Source organism: Dermacentor silvarum, chromosome 1 (assembly GCF_013339745.2).
Source record: "Dermacentor silvarum isolate Dsil-2018 chromosome 1, BIME_Dsil_1.4, whole genome shotgun sequence".
NCBI lineage: Eukaryota > Metazoa > Arthropoda > Arachnida > Ixodida > Ixodidae > Dermacentor > Dermacentor silvarum.
Window position 1 is genome coordinate 182,137,461 of NC_051154.1, and position 14,870 is coordinate 182,152,330.

Consider the following 14,870-nt stretch of genomic DNA (forward strand, 5'->3'; position numbering starts at 1 on the left):
CGCAGTCCGATGTGCCGACGCGCGAAATGCCTAGCCGCGGGTCCGAGGAATAGACGCTCGAGGCGTCGACACTCGATGAGCGATGAGCGATGTGCCGACACGCGAATTGCCTAGCCACAGGCTCGAGGAGTCGACGCTCGAGGTGCCGACGCACGAAGTGCCTAGCCGCGGGTCCGAGGAGTCGACACTCGATGAGCGATGTGCTGACGCGCGAAATGCCTAGCCGCGGGCTCGACGAGTCGATGCTCGATTAGCTTAGTCACACAGTCCGAGGTGCCGACGCGCGAAATGCTTAGGCAAGGATCCGAGAAGTCCGCGCGCGATGTGCTTCATCGCCGAGTCGGAGACGCCTACGCGCGAGAGGCTTAGCCGCGTGTCCGAGCATTCCGTGCCTGAAGCTCGGTCGCGAAGTCCGCGTCACCGATGCTCGGAATGCTTAGCCGTGGGTCTGAGACGGCCACAAAAAGTGGAATCGGCCACGCTACTGCGATGTCTGCGTAGCGCCCGCTTTAACACTCGTCGAGATTATGGAAACTGTCCGGAGGTCGCGAGGAGACCGCAACAAGCGGAGCAGACGACGCCATCACGGAGCGAGCACCGGACCAATGGCGAACCGCGCTGGAGTCACGTGGCGGGCGCGGCCAATCGGTGGCTCCGGCACGACCTTCAATCATTTGCTTTTTGTGTGCTTGTTTCTGTATGGAGGAGATAGCTGAAGCGGCAGATTTGAAGACGGAGAAATGCGCTTTCCAACGAGACCAAGATGGCGGCGCTCGGCTGCGCCGTTCCGGAGATATCGTGGCTTGAAAAACGCCGTTTTTTTGCGATTTCTGCGCAATTTTTTGGCACCTTGGCTGATATAACAATTTTTTTAGAGCACTTCTACTTGGTTTTCAGTGATGATATTTCGGAATCAGATAGAATAAGAGTTACAGAAACTGAAAATGTGATTTTCAAAAAATCGATTTTTTAGCCATTTTTCGCGATGCGAAAGCCGCGTCCCCCCTTATGTAGGAATTATAATTTTAAGTTGGCAAAGAATGCCTCAAAAACCAGTAAGTGCCTGGCAGTGAAGTCTTGGAACATCGGATGTAGTATATGAGATTACTGTACGTAAGTAGGCTGTTATTAAGTACAGCATACTTTTTTTGCTTAGAATTGCAGTTTCTATATTATTAGGCTTCTGCGCTTTATTATATGCACATTGCGCAGTAAAAAAAAAAGTGCACGCTAACGAGCGACGCTGCCTTCGTGGTAACGAGTGGAGCGGCAGAGCGGGCAGAGCTGTTCAATGCATTGCAGTGTGGGAGGGCTGTTGTACGTGCACGAGTTTACGAGTTTTTGCCCCAAGTTCTGTGGTCTCTGCGAGATACAAAATGTTATGGATGAATTGTGCTGTGAATGCATGCCAGCACTGCAATAATAGCACTGCTGGAATATCCTATTACTTAGCTTGGCTAAAAAATAAAGCCTGGCACATGCAGCCAGCAAAAGCATGGCCTTCCAAGATCAGTTTGTGTTACTTGGAGGGAGCAGTCACTGGGGTGTAGATTGGGACACCACCTATTATTGTAAAAATAATTCAACACTTCATAAAACATGAACCGCAAGAACATCGGCTTCATAAATAAAATACCGTATTTACTCGCATAATGAACTCACTTTTTTTCCTGAAAAACATGAGCAAAGTTGGGGGCGCTTATTATGCGGGGTAAAATTTTGAGTGATTTGTTTTCCTAGGTCACCTCTAAAAAAGTCGGAGTTTCGCCCGAAAGGCGAACCATCGATTGCGATAGCAAATGCGTAGACAGCTATATGAAGCGAGGATAGTAGTTTTATCGGCCATATAAACTTGCAAACATTCGGTAACTATGTGAATTAACAAGCATGGCATCAGCGCACACAGGCAAACAAGAACTTGTCACACTCGATGACCACGGACACTCGCTGTCGAAATGCTGGCATGTAGAGATGGGTCGCTCAGGAGCGAGCCGGATCTTGTGAGCGGCTCTTTTTAAAGAGCGAGTGAGCGGTCGCTCAGTAAAAATGAGCGGCGGTTCTTTTGGAGAAAGGGAGCCGGTTCTCTCGCGTTCAGAGAGCCGTGCCGATGCGTTCCGTCAGAGCCGGGTCTTCTGCTGGGTGCGACTTCCACGCCATCTATTAGCGGTACGAGAAAGCAACTGCCCTCCCGCCCTTCCTCGCAAGAGTCGCCTTCACCCCCTCGCCTTCGCCTGAAGAACGAAAGAACCGCCGCTCACTTACTGATCCACGACTCCCTCGCTCTTCAAAAGAGCGGCTCAAAAGATCCGGCTCGCTCCTGAGCGCTCAGGAGCCAGCCGCTCTTTTCGCCACGGCTCCCTCGCTCTTCAAAAGATCCGGCTCGCTCCTGAGCGCTCAGGAGCCAGCCGCTCTTTTCGCCACGGCTCCCTCGCTCTTCAAAAGATCCGGCTCGCTCCTGAGCGCTCAGGAGCCAGCCGCTCTTTTCGCCACGGCTCCCTCGCTCTTCAAAAGATCCGGCTCGCTCCTGAGCGCTCAGGAGCCAGCCGCTCTTTTCGCCACGGCTCCCTCGCTCTTCAAAAGATCCGGCTCGCTCCTGAGCGCTCAGGAGCCAGCCGCTCTTTTCGCCACGGCTCCCTCGCTCTTCAAAAGATCCGGCTCGCTCCTGAGCGCTCAGGAGCCAGCCGCTCTTTTCGCCACGGCTCCCTCGCTCTTCAAAAGATCCGGCTCGCTCCTGAGCGCTCAGGAGCGGGTCGCTCTTTTGAAGACCGAGGGAGCCGTGGTTGAGTAAGTGAGCGGCGGTTCTTTCGGAGTGAGGAAGACGGTTCTCTCTTCTTGAATGAGCCGTGCCGAACCGTTCCGTCAGAGCTGGGTCTTCTGCTGGGTTTCGATGTTTTTAGATTTCTGACCGACGAATGGTGGCTGGTGTGGGCCGACTCGCGCTACTGGTACTCGCTCGCAGTGTGTGGTGTGCGCAGCAGTCCCCTTGGTTTTTTGTGCTTCTTATGGTGTGGCACCCGATGCCACCGAGGGGAGAAGTAGTCTTAATTGGCAAAGGATGGTACCGTTAGTTGCCTGCTGCTGTTCGAACGATGTTGCACGACTCTCACCGATCGCACATCGTGCGCTGGTCCAATAACACTTCGAAGATGGTCTTCCGTGTCTTTAAAGGGCCCCTAACAACCTCAGATATTTTTTGAACATTTCAAGTAAACGCGCATAGAGTTCAGAATGCCGTCACGATCAACGATGCCAAACGCTGCAGCGCTACGCGCCGCGGAAGCGCTACAAAAAAAAAAAAACAATGCCGTTCTCCTCCCCTCGCCTTTCCGGTATCCCCAGCGGTCGTCACGATGTCAGCAGGGGGAATCTGGTGATGTCAACTGCGGAAACGGTGTCCATTGGTTGAACAAGAACCTACGACTTCTGGTTAGTCTGCTAGCAGGTACGCGCGCTTTCTGCTCTTCCTCGTCGTGTTGCTCGTTTGTGCGCCCTTGCGAATCGGTAATTACAGCCCGCAACGCAAGTGCCAAATCGCTCGCGTTCAACACAGTCGTGCTTAGCGGTCTGATTAGCTGCACGAACAGAGTGCGACAGTGTTGGCCTTTCCAGACGTGCGCGCAACACAGGGTCTATAGCGGTGCGCTTCGCATAACACGGGCCGGCACCGCTGCAACAGCGGGTAGCCGAGAAGCGCTTAGTCCATGTTACCGGCACGGTAACTCATCGCACGCCATTTGCCATTCGCGGGCCGCCGTTCGACAGCGGTTCTTGCTCGCGAAAGGCGAGATTTCCTTGCCGTACGTAGAGAGGATGAGACCGGGACTCATTTGTGCGGCTGATTCACCGCCGCTGATCGCTCGACGGCGCCGATATCGTCGCTAGGCCTTTTCTGGTTCCCTTCAAAGCTAAAACGGACGGCGCTTTGAAATGAAATACCGACGCTCACAAGCCGCAATATTTTCTTATCGTTGTAATCGCTCTTCGCAATACTTGTACACAAAGAAGAAAAATACGCTGATATTAGCGGCGCCGTCGGCTGCGATGCGAGCACAGCCGAGCCCGTCGTCTCCCGGCTCCAGCTGATGTTTTCGTTGCCGGTGGCGGAGGCGCGCAGGTTCGCGGTCGTCGATTGGGCCATTGATGGTGCAGCGGGCGGGGCGCCGGCCGAACTGCCGTCTACTTTGGACACCTCTCGCGCGGCAGACGTTCTACGGCACTGGTGGACGGTTGGTTCGCCGTCGGTATATGTGCCGCTAGCGTGGACGTGACCGAAAGTATGCAGTGTTTTGAGAAGCGCGTTGGCGATGACGTATGTCACGTGACCTTTCGAGAAGCACTCGGCGAGGAGGGGAGACCAGCCGATGAGGAGAGTAGCGAAGGAAAGAGCGAAACGAGCGAGGGCCGTTTGTCGATCATCAAACGCGTGTAACTACGCTATTACGGCACCATTTCGAAGAATTCTCGCGGCTACGTGTTCGTTGTAGACTCGTGCACAACTGCAACACCACAACTAAATTTCGACCTCTGGGTGGTTTAGGGGCCCTTTAACGACAAGAGGTGAACGTACAGTTTACGTCCTGGTCTTCATTTGCGCTAATTAGTGTAGTCATGAAAATGTCGCCCATGACATCCACCTGCCCTGCATTTTCTGAGCGTGTATCATTAGCACGTCAATAAAACGAGGCCAGTGATCTGTTGTGTTGTTATAGCACTTCATTTCTCTTTGTTTTCTTTTTTTTTCCTTTTTTTTTTGTCCTGGTGTATGATGGCATGATCGCCAGTATTGCGCGTGCACTCAAGAGAGAAAAAAAAAAACGAAAGGTACGTGCGGCAGTTTTGTGGATCTTTCGTATGATTTTTGTATTGTACTTCAAGAAATGATTTCTACATTCATGTTGCATGCCGTTACAGCTTACTTATATTATAGTGAACGTACGTATGTGCATAGATGAATAATGTTGACACATAATGTACAATCATTTTGTGTTCTGAGTTGTAAAAAGGTGATTTTAAAGTACCACGAAAACGGACAAGCTTCTGTAATGACGACGAAGTTACATATATATATATATATATATATATTGAAAAAAGTACGTCGCATTCTGCCTGTCACAGTATCATAAGCACCTTATCCCCAATATCAGAAAAGAAAACTTCATTAGAACTAAACATTCACGCTTTTAATATATGTAACAATATTTTCTAAACATAGCGAAAATACCAATAACACGGTTATTAAATTATGCATATATCGTCTTTTTTTTAAAGCCGCATAACTATAGAATATGCATAACACAGGTTACACGTTTAAGTGAACTGGTGAGCCGTTCAATTGAACCGGTTCATTTCAGTGAGCGGAGCCGTTCCGAGCCGCTCACTGAAGTGAGCCGTTTTGCCCATCTCTACTGGCATGAGCAAGCGCGGCAGCAATAGTGAGCAAAGTGACCTTCGTGCCGTGTACCACTTCAACACAAACTGAGCGGCGAGAACGAAGCACTCACAAAGGTATAAGCCGCCGCTGCACTTAGACTCAGCCCCCGACGCATATCGCTGTCAAGATAGGGTGCGCGCAGCCGTGCAATGCGCAGTTGCCGCGCTGCCCCCCTCCCTCCGGTGCCATGCACACGACGGAATACGGCTTGTTTCCTCCCCGCTTTCCTTCCCCGAATGCGGGAGATTGAGCCGCAATCATCGGCGCCGATGGAAAAAATGCGCCTGGAGTGTTCATATGATTGCTATCGGAATAAATGTAGGAGACACACGGTACGATATGGCGTCCAATACAATTGTACCCGCCAGACGCCATATCGGACGCTGAATTGTACCGTGTCTCTCCTACTTCACGGCAGCAAGTTCAGGATGCGTTCATTATGCAAGGAGAAGAAAAAACACACTTTTTGATCGGAAAAGTGGGGGTTGCGTTCATTACGCGAGTAAATACGGTATTACTTCTTACAGCTAGGGCCGCACTTGTTGTCTGCTTCCCCCCAATGCCGGAGTATAATCACCATCGCACTCACCTATCACTGCTTCGAGCATGTTTCTTGAGCCCGACTACATCCACAATGCATAGTGGAAAATTCTGATACAAAAGTTCCACGGCGTTTTCTGCGTTACTACTGCATGATTGGACACTCAGACCAGTAAGCTTTCTGTTGCACTAAAGAAACGGGTATCATAAAAATTAGTTGTCAGTCCCTTTAAAGTGCCTGATTACACTCAAATGTTCAGTGATCACTGAACTGAGAGAAGGCACTGCCCTCCCCACAGTGGAAGTGAAGTAAGAGCTTCATATCAAGGGCTACGTATTTACTCGTGTAAGGCCCACACTTATTTTTCTGGATGTTTTACAGGGTGTGGGCTTTACACGAGGCAGGCTTATGGCTATTATTCACTGAAGCCTCGAACAGAGCTCAGACTGCCATGCCGAATAATGCAACCACTAGCTGTCAACTATGAACACTTTTGTTCAGTCATCTTTGTCTTTGACGAGCTCGCCTCATCAGCATTCTCCCAAAGCTGGTCATCCTCTATGCTATCCATTACTAGTCAAGATTACCATCACCTTGAAGTTCTTGACAACAGTCTTATAGAAACCATACGCCACATATTCAAAATCCATCTGCACAACTCTGCAGCGATACACTCTTACTACACTCCGAAAACATGAAGCTGCTAAACCTTCTATACAATGCGCCTGAGCACAGCAGATGAAGCACACAGAACACTGAATCTATGTCACATAGGCCATGTGATCACGATCCAGCAGGATACAGCAACAATGATGATGACATCATGGGCAGGACAGTAACTAGTTCCATTTAGTAGCGGCTTATGGAAAATGACCAGCATGCGACTGTGGCCTCCGAGATTGCAACGGTGCACCAGTGCAATCTGGGAAGCCATGCAGTGAAGAGTTTTTATTGTTTTTCGCATTTTCATGCTATAAAGTGGCAGTGTGGGCCTTACACGACGAGAGCAGGTCTTACACAAGCAGTTACATTATTCTCACTGACGAAGTGCAAAAGTAGTGCAGTTGTCATGCAACAGATACAGTATAGACCACTTATAACGTATCCGCTTATAGTGCAGGACCGGATATAGTACGGTCTTTTCAGACTCCCGTTAATTTTACCATGACACTCCATGTACAGTGGAATCTCGTAGATACGAATCTCACGGGGTCACGAAAAATATTCGTATTAGCCGAAATTCGTATCATCGAAACACAATTAAAACTAGCTAAATTAAGGGGGGACGCGGGGATCAGATCGCGAAAACCGCGAGAAAAATCTATTTTTGAAAACCACGCGTTTGGGTATCTGCAACGCACGCTAATCTACGCTGCATCAAAATGGTTTGGCTGAAAACACACTGAAAGTGCCCGAAAAAGTTTAATTCGTCAGTGTGCAGGGCGAGAAAACAGCTTTAAATCGCGCAAAATCACCGCAGTTCACGGAGCCATATCTCGTATTTCCCGCCACCGAGCGCCGCCATCTTGGTATCGTTCGAAAGCTCAAAGTTTCGCCGTTCCACTTCTCAATTCGTCCGTCGTCGCCAACTTGTAACAAACGCACAAACACCAAAGAAGCGCGGGTCTGCGATAGGTAGTCACACGGCCCTCTGATAAAACCGGGCCTCCAATTGTATGCCGTGCAGAAAGGCGTCTCTCCATTGGTTGCTGCTGTGGCAGGGGCAAGATGGCAACCGCAGTTGTCTGCTTCGTAAACCACGCCGGCGTCTTCACTTGACACACAGAATTCGGATTACTGAGAACTCCCAGGTTAGTGATGGATCGTCGCTCGTTGGCGAATAAACTTTGGACGAAGCACGCCTTCGGAATACGGAAGCGCTTCTACGGCAAGAAAAATACGGCGATTAGCGGGAGAAGCGGAGGTGCACCCGACTGAACGAGCGCAACCTTGCACCGTGGATTACGTGCCGCGTGACTCCAGCAGTGAAACCCACAATCGCCCTGTGCCATCGGCACCGATAACGCAGCCGACGGAAGACGCGCCAACGGAGGCTCCCGCGCCTCGGCGTACGGCCGCGCGAATCAGCTGAGATCGTATCTCGGTAGACATAGCTCGCTGCGACTAGGCAAAATGGCGCAAAAAAGAACGCGGCCCGAAGCACGGCAGCCACTCCGCCCGATGGCACGCGGAAAAGGAGGAAAAGCACAAAAGCAACAAAAGCGCCACCGCTTCGAACTCTTCGCGCCCATTCGCGGCCTCCGCGCTGTCTGGCGTCGCGTCCACGCCAAAAGAGAAAGGGAGAAAGCGCGTGACTGCGCGCTGTTCTTTTTCGCGGCTGTCGGTGGGGTGGCATTTATTTGTATCAACCGACACGGGTCGAAAATCGATTCGTAACAACCGTTTTCTAGCACGTTGCAAAGTAATGGGGCTCGGCCGGGACCTCAGAAAAATTCGTATCATCCGGAAATTCGTATTAGCCGTGATCGTATCATCGAGGTTCCACTGTACACGCATACCGCTTACAGTGCAGCCGCGCGAGACGATATACCGGTTATAATGCGGCTTCCGCTGGAAAATCTCGCTGACAAGGGCGGTAGCGAGCACGCTTATCAACGAGGTGCACCCACCGATGGGAGAGGAGATCAACGAGGGCGATGCGGAGGAGGAGCAAGAGACATGAAGCACGAGTCCAAGGGCGATAAAATCGTCACCGCGCGCCGTATGTGCGAGTGAAAGCATGCGGGGCATGCACCTTCACGGAGAGCAAACACGACTTCCATCGCGCGAAAGGCCATGGTGTTATGGGAGGAAAAAAAGGGGGGGGGGGACGCTGTGCTGTGGCACCAAATGTGTATCTTGAAACCGGGCGCAAGGGGAACTGGCGATGCAATCTCCCACGCGAAAGGAACAAAGCGGGAAGGCAGCACGGGAGAGAGGGAAGGAGGGAGGGGGGTGGCGGCGGCTTCGCCTCTGCCAACAAATGTGTTCGCGCCTGTGCCGGCTGTCGGTGTTGTCGCACGCACCGTATCTTAACAATCTTCACACGGCTCTGACCTTTGTATGCGCTGTGCTCCCGCCGCTCAGTTTCCGTTGAAGCGATAGACCGCACGAACAAGCTTCGCTCACTGCGACGGCCGCGTTTCCCCACGCCCGCATTTTGACAGTGGTTGTCTGCGGTCATCGAGTCTATTCATGTTTGCTTGTGCGCGTTGACACCACGCTTGTTAATTCAGTTAGTAAGCGAATGTGTAAAGTTTATGCAGCCGATAAAACTACTATCCCTACTCTTATAGCTCTCTACTAATTTGGTATCGCAATTGATGCTTCGCCTTTCGGGCGAAACTCAGACATTTTTAAAAAATTATTACTTTGTCTGCTTCATGCGAAGATCGTGGGTACTTGGACATTAACCTTTCAACATTCGTAAATTTAAACGGATGCAAAACTCCCAGTCGCACGCGTCGATGCTCGGATACGCGCGGCTGCTTGGTCTACATGTTTTGCATACGTGCAGGGCTTCAAAATCGTTGTTTTGGTAGTAATGCGGTACCGCTTATAGTACAGATATTCACGACTGTGGCGACTTATGTTATAAACGGTCTACACTGTACTTGGTCGCAAAGGTCACTTAAGTCAAAAAGCTAAGGCAGGCATTTACCGTATATTACCATGCTCGCGCTGCACCCATAAATTAGACCCTGAGTATTTCAGAAAAATTTTATTCGTGTATAGGCCACACCCCCATTTTCCAACGAGCACACCTCGTCAGACGCAGCTGCGCGATCTCCACATGGTACCGACATGGCATAAACGCAAACAACAAAACATGTGGCCGAACACACGGTTTGCTTCATCTGCTTGTCATCGTCAGACAAAGCAATGCATATCTGGTCTGGCTGCTGGAAACGAGGATGCATACCCAACATGGATAATTTGGCTTCTGTTTTCTTTGATGCTCATTGCCTCACTCAGTCTCTGAAGCCCCCACATCATGCAATGCTTCCACCGATCATTACTGATATCGCTGCCTGCTGGCATGGGTGAGGCAAGCAGGCTTGGAATAAAAAAACAAAAGCCACAATATTTCTCTTGTGCATGCATTCTCACTTCCAGCAGCCGAACCGGACATGTGCTGCTGTGTCTGACGTTTACTAGCAGACAGCACATACCGCACCTTCGACCATATGCTCCACTTTTCACACTTCAGTGGACACCGATACAGTTTAGACCACTTATCCCACTTACAACGTAACCATTTATAGAGTAGAACCAGCTATAATGTGGCCTCTTCCGACTCCAGTTTAGTCTCCCATAGCTCCATGTATACCCATACTGCTTATAGTGCAGCAGCGCAAGACAAAGTACCAGTTATAATGCGGTTTCCGTGGAAAAATCTCGCAGACAAGCGCGATAACGAGTGCGCTTCCCAATGAGGTGCGCCTGCCAATGAGAGAGGAGAGTAACGAGGCCAATGCGGAGGAAGCAAAACAGGAGATGCTCAAAAAGAAAAAAAAAAAAACAAGAAGAAGAAAAGTGGCCACAGCGTGATGGTTGCCTAGGTGATGGTTGCCAGCCTTTGTTCGGCCATTTATCAGCGGCGTGTATGGCGACTTCAGTTCGTGTGCACCCATCACGATTCGCATCATTGTGAACTGCAGATATCGCATGTACAACCTTGACTGTCTGTTTAAGCGATGTTCTACAAATTTAGTTCGGAGATTTTAGGCTTTATGTCCACGTGCGAGCTTCTGCCGTTCCTACCAGTACGCGCACATACAAACTCTGTTCGCAGTCGGCGATCGCGAAATAGTTCGATATATCCAGAATTCGATATAAAAAAAATCAAGTAAAAAATGCGTCAAAAACTTGTGGAACACAACCAATGAACCAATCATGGTGCAGTAAGTACTCACTTGAGGATTCAAACAAAGCATTTATTGCGTCCGCTTAAAATACTGAAAAAGGGTAGCCTGCTTTTTGTTTGCAATGGCGTGTTTGACGACTGCGTCCTCAATGTAATCCAGGCGATCCACAAGTGATAGGCCGGTGCCTTCAATCGCGCCGCCGCCGCCACAAGGGCCAGAGCAGCTATGACCTCAGCTGATGTAGGGAGCGGGGCATCATCAGCGCTTGCGGGATCCATCTCGGCAGCGTTTTTATTTGGCTGCTCAGCAGTAACTTTGGCGACGATCTCCACATCTGTCCGCTCTGCTGTTGTACCAGTGCTGTCGTACTCAATGTGCTCCTTGGTATGCCAAACGCTTCTGCGACGCTCGACTTCTTCTCGCCATTCTCGACGCGCTGGATTGCTTCTAGTTTAGCAGCAAAAGTCAGAGTCGTCCGTTTCTTAGCGTTTGCAGCCATCGTTACACACACCACGACGTGCGACAGGCCTAACTCCACACACACGAACACAACGAGGCTACGAGCGCAACGATCGATGCGACCAGGGATGCGACGACGGGGAGGAGCTAGTCCAACAAGTGCAGTGCGTCGACCCGTCGACGCTGCAAGGATGCGGCGTGCGCACGCCGCTACGTTCAAGTGGCGCTCTCGGCGCCATCGATGTGTGCAGTGGTCGTAAACGCCCACCGCGCTGCCGCTAGTTTCGAAAGTGTTGCGGGAAAGCTCGCCGCTGTCAACGGAGCGCGGGCGGTCTGGGGTGGCCGAGTTCGATATATCCATTATGCGTCAAACATCGTTCGAAATAAAAAATTAAAAATGCATGCGATTTCCCGCGTGATATAGGAACCGTTCGATATAGGCAATAATTCGATATATCCGTGTTCGATATATCGAGGTTCGACTGTAGTTGCTGTGGCTGATTGCTCGAGAAACCAAACTCCACTTCAACCGCGCTGCTGTTGGCTCAGCCCGCGCACGTGCGAGGTAGATATCAAGGGCGAGCTTCCCGCGACGGCGTGCTGCCTGACAACCCCGCCAGCCAGTCCTAATCAGCACTCCTTGTCAGGAGTGGCGAAAGTTGTGGTTTGGTGTGATTCAATGAAACTCGTCGCAGTGGCTGTACGGCACTTGGAAAGTGGAGGAACCACCTCAATAACGAAAGTGAGGGCACGGGTGACATGGGCAACATTTTAATGGCGGCAACTTGGTTCACGATCGCCATGCTTTCAACATCGCGCGCACGCGGATCAGTCCAAGAAATTGAACGAAACACTGTACGCCGTACAAAATTTCGCTCGTCGTTATACATTAGTTCTGTGAAGTTGGTGGCGGTGCGTGGGAATTTCGAATAATAGAGCATGTCTGAAAAATTAGTGGGTAACTTTTTCCTCTGTTTTTGTTTTTTTACAGCGAAGCAGTTTATGGCTAGGGTGCCATTTTTGTTCTGCATGTGCAAAAACTCAGTTCCCGCCCAAACGCGATCATGCCACTGCTCGCGTGTTCGTCATCTTCTTCCATAGCTGGCTCATCGGTGTCCCTCGGATATGCATTTTGAGTAGATTAGTTATTAATAGGCAACTCCCAGGTAGACAATTAAAATTTTTCAAAATTTGCCGCTATGCGATCAGCGGTGGCCATGTCTACGTTTGCCCTGCCCTTTCTTTGTCAGCATTCCAAGCGCTTGCGTATCTAGTTTCCTTTTCTTCTGCTCTCCCATGTTGGCGGTGCCATCTCTGGCTCCTCGGGGCGCCGATCCCGTCGTCCACATGAATGTATATAAAAAATCAGAAAGACAAGTTGCCGTTCACCATTTTAAATTTCGCTTCTCATCTATCGTCATAATGGGGAGGCCGCATATAGTCCGGACTCCCGAGAAGCAATGCACCTACGTGTTAAACAGCTTCGCTGGTCATCCACCTTCACAGAGTGGAATGACTCATTTTTTTTTTTTTTTTTTTACTTTGTCTGCTTCATACTAAGACCGCAGGTCCGTCCTGGGTCATTAAACTTTCAACGAATGGAAACATCCCGGTCGCATGATTCGATTCTAGGACACACGCGTCTACTGGGGCATGTTTTGCACATGTGCAGCCTTTGAAAAATCTTGTTTTGGTTATAGTGTGGTACTGCTCATAGTGTGGATATTCGCGACTCCAGCGACTTACGTTATAAGCAGTGTATGCTATAGCATAAAAAAAAAAGACTGCACAAGCCATTTTCGAGGCAATGTGCATTCTCAGAGAGAAGCTGTTTAGTAAGAAATGCAGCTACATTCCCCAGAAAGTGTCATTTCCAACAGTAACATATATATATATAGTTCTGTTTCTTACCGGATTGTAAACAAACAAGTAGAACAGATCACCGCCATGAATGCTTCTGTCCAATTTTTCTCTGCCACCTGGATATCGCTCAAGGAAGATGGTATGAGTATAAAGGCCACATGTCTGTCTTGGCAGTACCTGTAAGTTCAAGCACACAAACAAATTTGCCACGGTGCAAAGGAGAAAAAAACAGGGGAGGGGGGGTCAACCAGCACAAAATGAGCGACAGAATTTGTCATATACTGTCTATGCGTAAGCAAATAGCACACAGAACCACTATTCGATCTCAATAAACTTAAGCATTTTAATCCTGAAATCTGCTCTAGCTCTGGCGCCATGCAGAAGGCTACAGTGGCCCTTAGCATTAGTCACTAATTGAAAAAAGTTGTCGCAGTTTCACCTGAAAAGGTTAAGCATCAATTGCGATAGCAAATTTCTAGAGAGCTATACGGAGTAATGATAGTAGCTTTATCAGCTGTATAAACTTGGACATGCAGCAGCACCGGCAACACGCAGAACTGTTGTCGGCGTTTTGCTCGCGTTCGCACAAAATACGTGCGGCGTTGGTGACTGTTGCCGGAGCCTCTGATATAAATAGGCACTTGGTGCCGCAGCTAAACGTCGCCATTGGTGTTCACGGCCACCAATGTTGCTGGCGCTGAGCCAAGCTGACTATCTGCACAGAGTGCCAGGAACGTTCTCGGCCACATATTTTGAGAAGTTCAATGCAGAGTCACGTAAAATCTTGTGAACGTTATAGCCACTCCTTTGCTCATGAAAGTGATAGTACTTTTAAAAGTGATCACTCAAGAATACCGCCTTGTGTACTTGGTATATATGGCCAATGAAATGCAAATTTCGATGACGACTCACTGCTTTTATTATGAAAGCATATTTGAAGAAAGAAGTTTCCCTACTGTGAAGGTAAATTCTGCTCATCTCGTTTTTTCTTACTGCGAATGTGAGGACATGCTATATTTTTCTTTTAGAAATTGGTGCCGTATTAAATTGAGGTGCATGTCACATTCCGGCGCATGTTACATTCAGGTGCACTTTTATTTTCTTACTATGAGCGCCCGAAAATTGGGCGTGCGTTATATTCGTGGGCGTGTAAAATCCTGTAAATATGGTATGCCCTGAACAGCTACTGATGGCTGTTTATACCAAACTCATGCATTCAACTATATAAAAATTTATGAAGAACCAATCCCAGTTGCTATCAAACAGTGGAATCTCGTTGATACAATCTTCACGGGAACCGAAAAATAAAGCGTACAACAACTAAATTGCATTATCGGGAAAAGAAAAAAACTTATTATCCTAAAAAACGTATTATGCTTGTTTTTAAACGTATGTGTTATGGGTGATGTTATGGGTTTTAGGGATGGAGTATGATGGTTAGATGATTTATTCATTGAGCATGCAGACACTGCACAGGGCCCGAACTTGTCCTTGAGGAAATAGCACTCAAAGTAGTACCAGTTGTCTCCCGCTTTCGGGTCTGTGTTAGAGACTGTGTTATACTGCACTATCTTCGGGGTTGGCCCACAAAATCAATTAGAAAGTCGAGCAAAATCGGGGCAAGTTCCCAGAGAATGCTTAACATATTACAAAGTTTGGACTCAGTTTATTCAGAGAAGAGTGGGCCAAATTGGAACATTTTAGGAAA

At 49.2% G+C, this 14,870-nt stretch overlaps 1 protein-coding gene across 2 annotated transcripts in view; it reads right to left on the reverse strand.

Annotated features, from left to right (window-relative positions):
- The window catches only part of LOC119436495 (bifunctional heparan sulfate N-deacetylase/N-sulfotransferase), an 83,620-nt gene that overhangs the window by 35,203 nt on the left and 33,547 nt on the right, over positions 1-14,870 (reverse strand). For both annotated transcript variants that reach the window (XM_037703355.2, XM_049658173.1), the window contains exon 9: positions 13,211-13,339. In XM_037703355.2, coding sequence (XP_037559283.1) covers positions 13,211-13,339 — 129 coding nt within the window. The remainder of the gene's footprint in view (positions 1-13,210; positions 13,340-14,870) is intronic.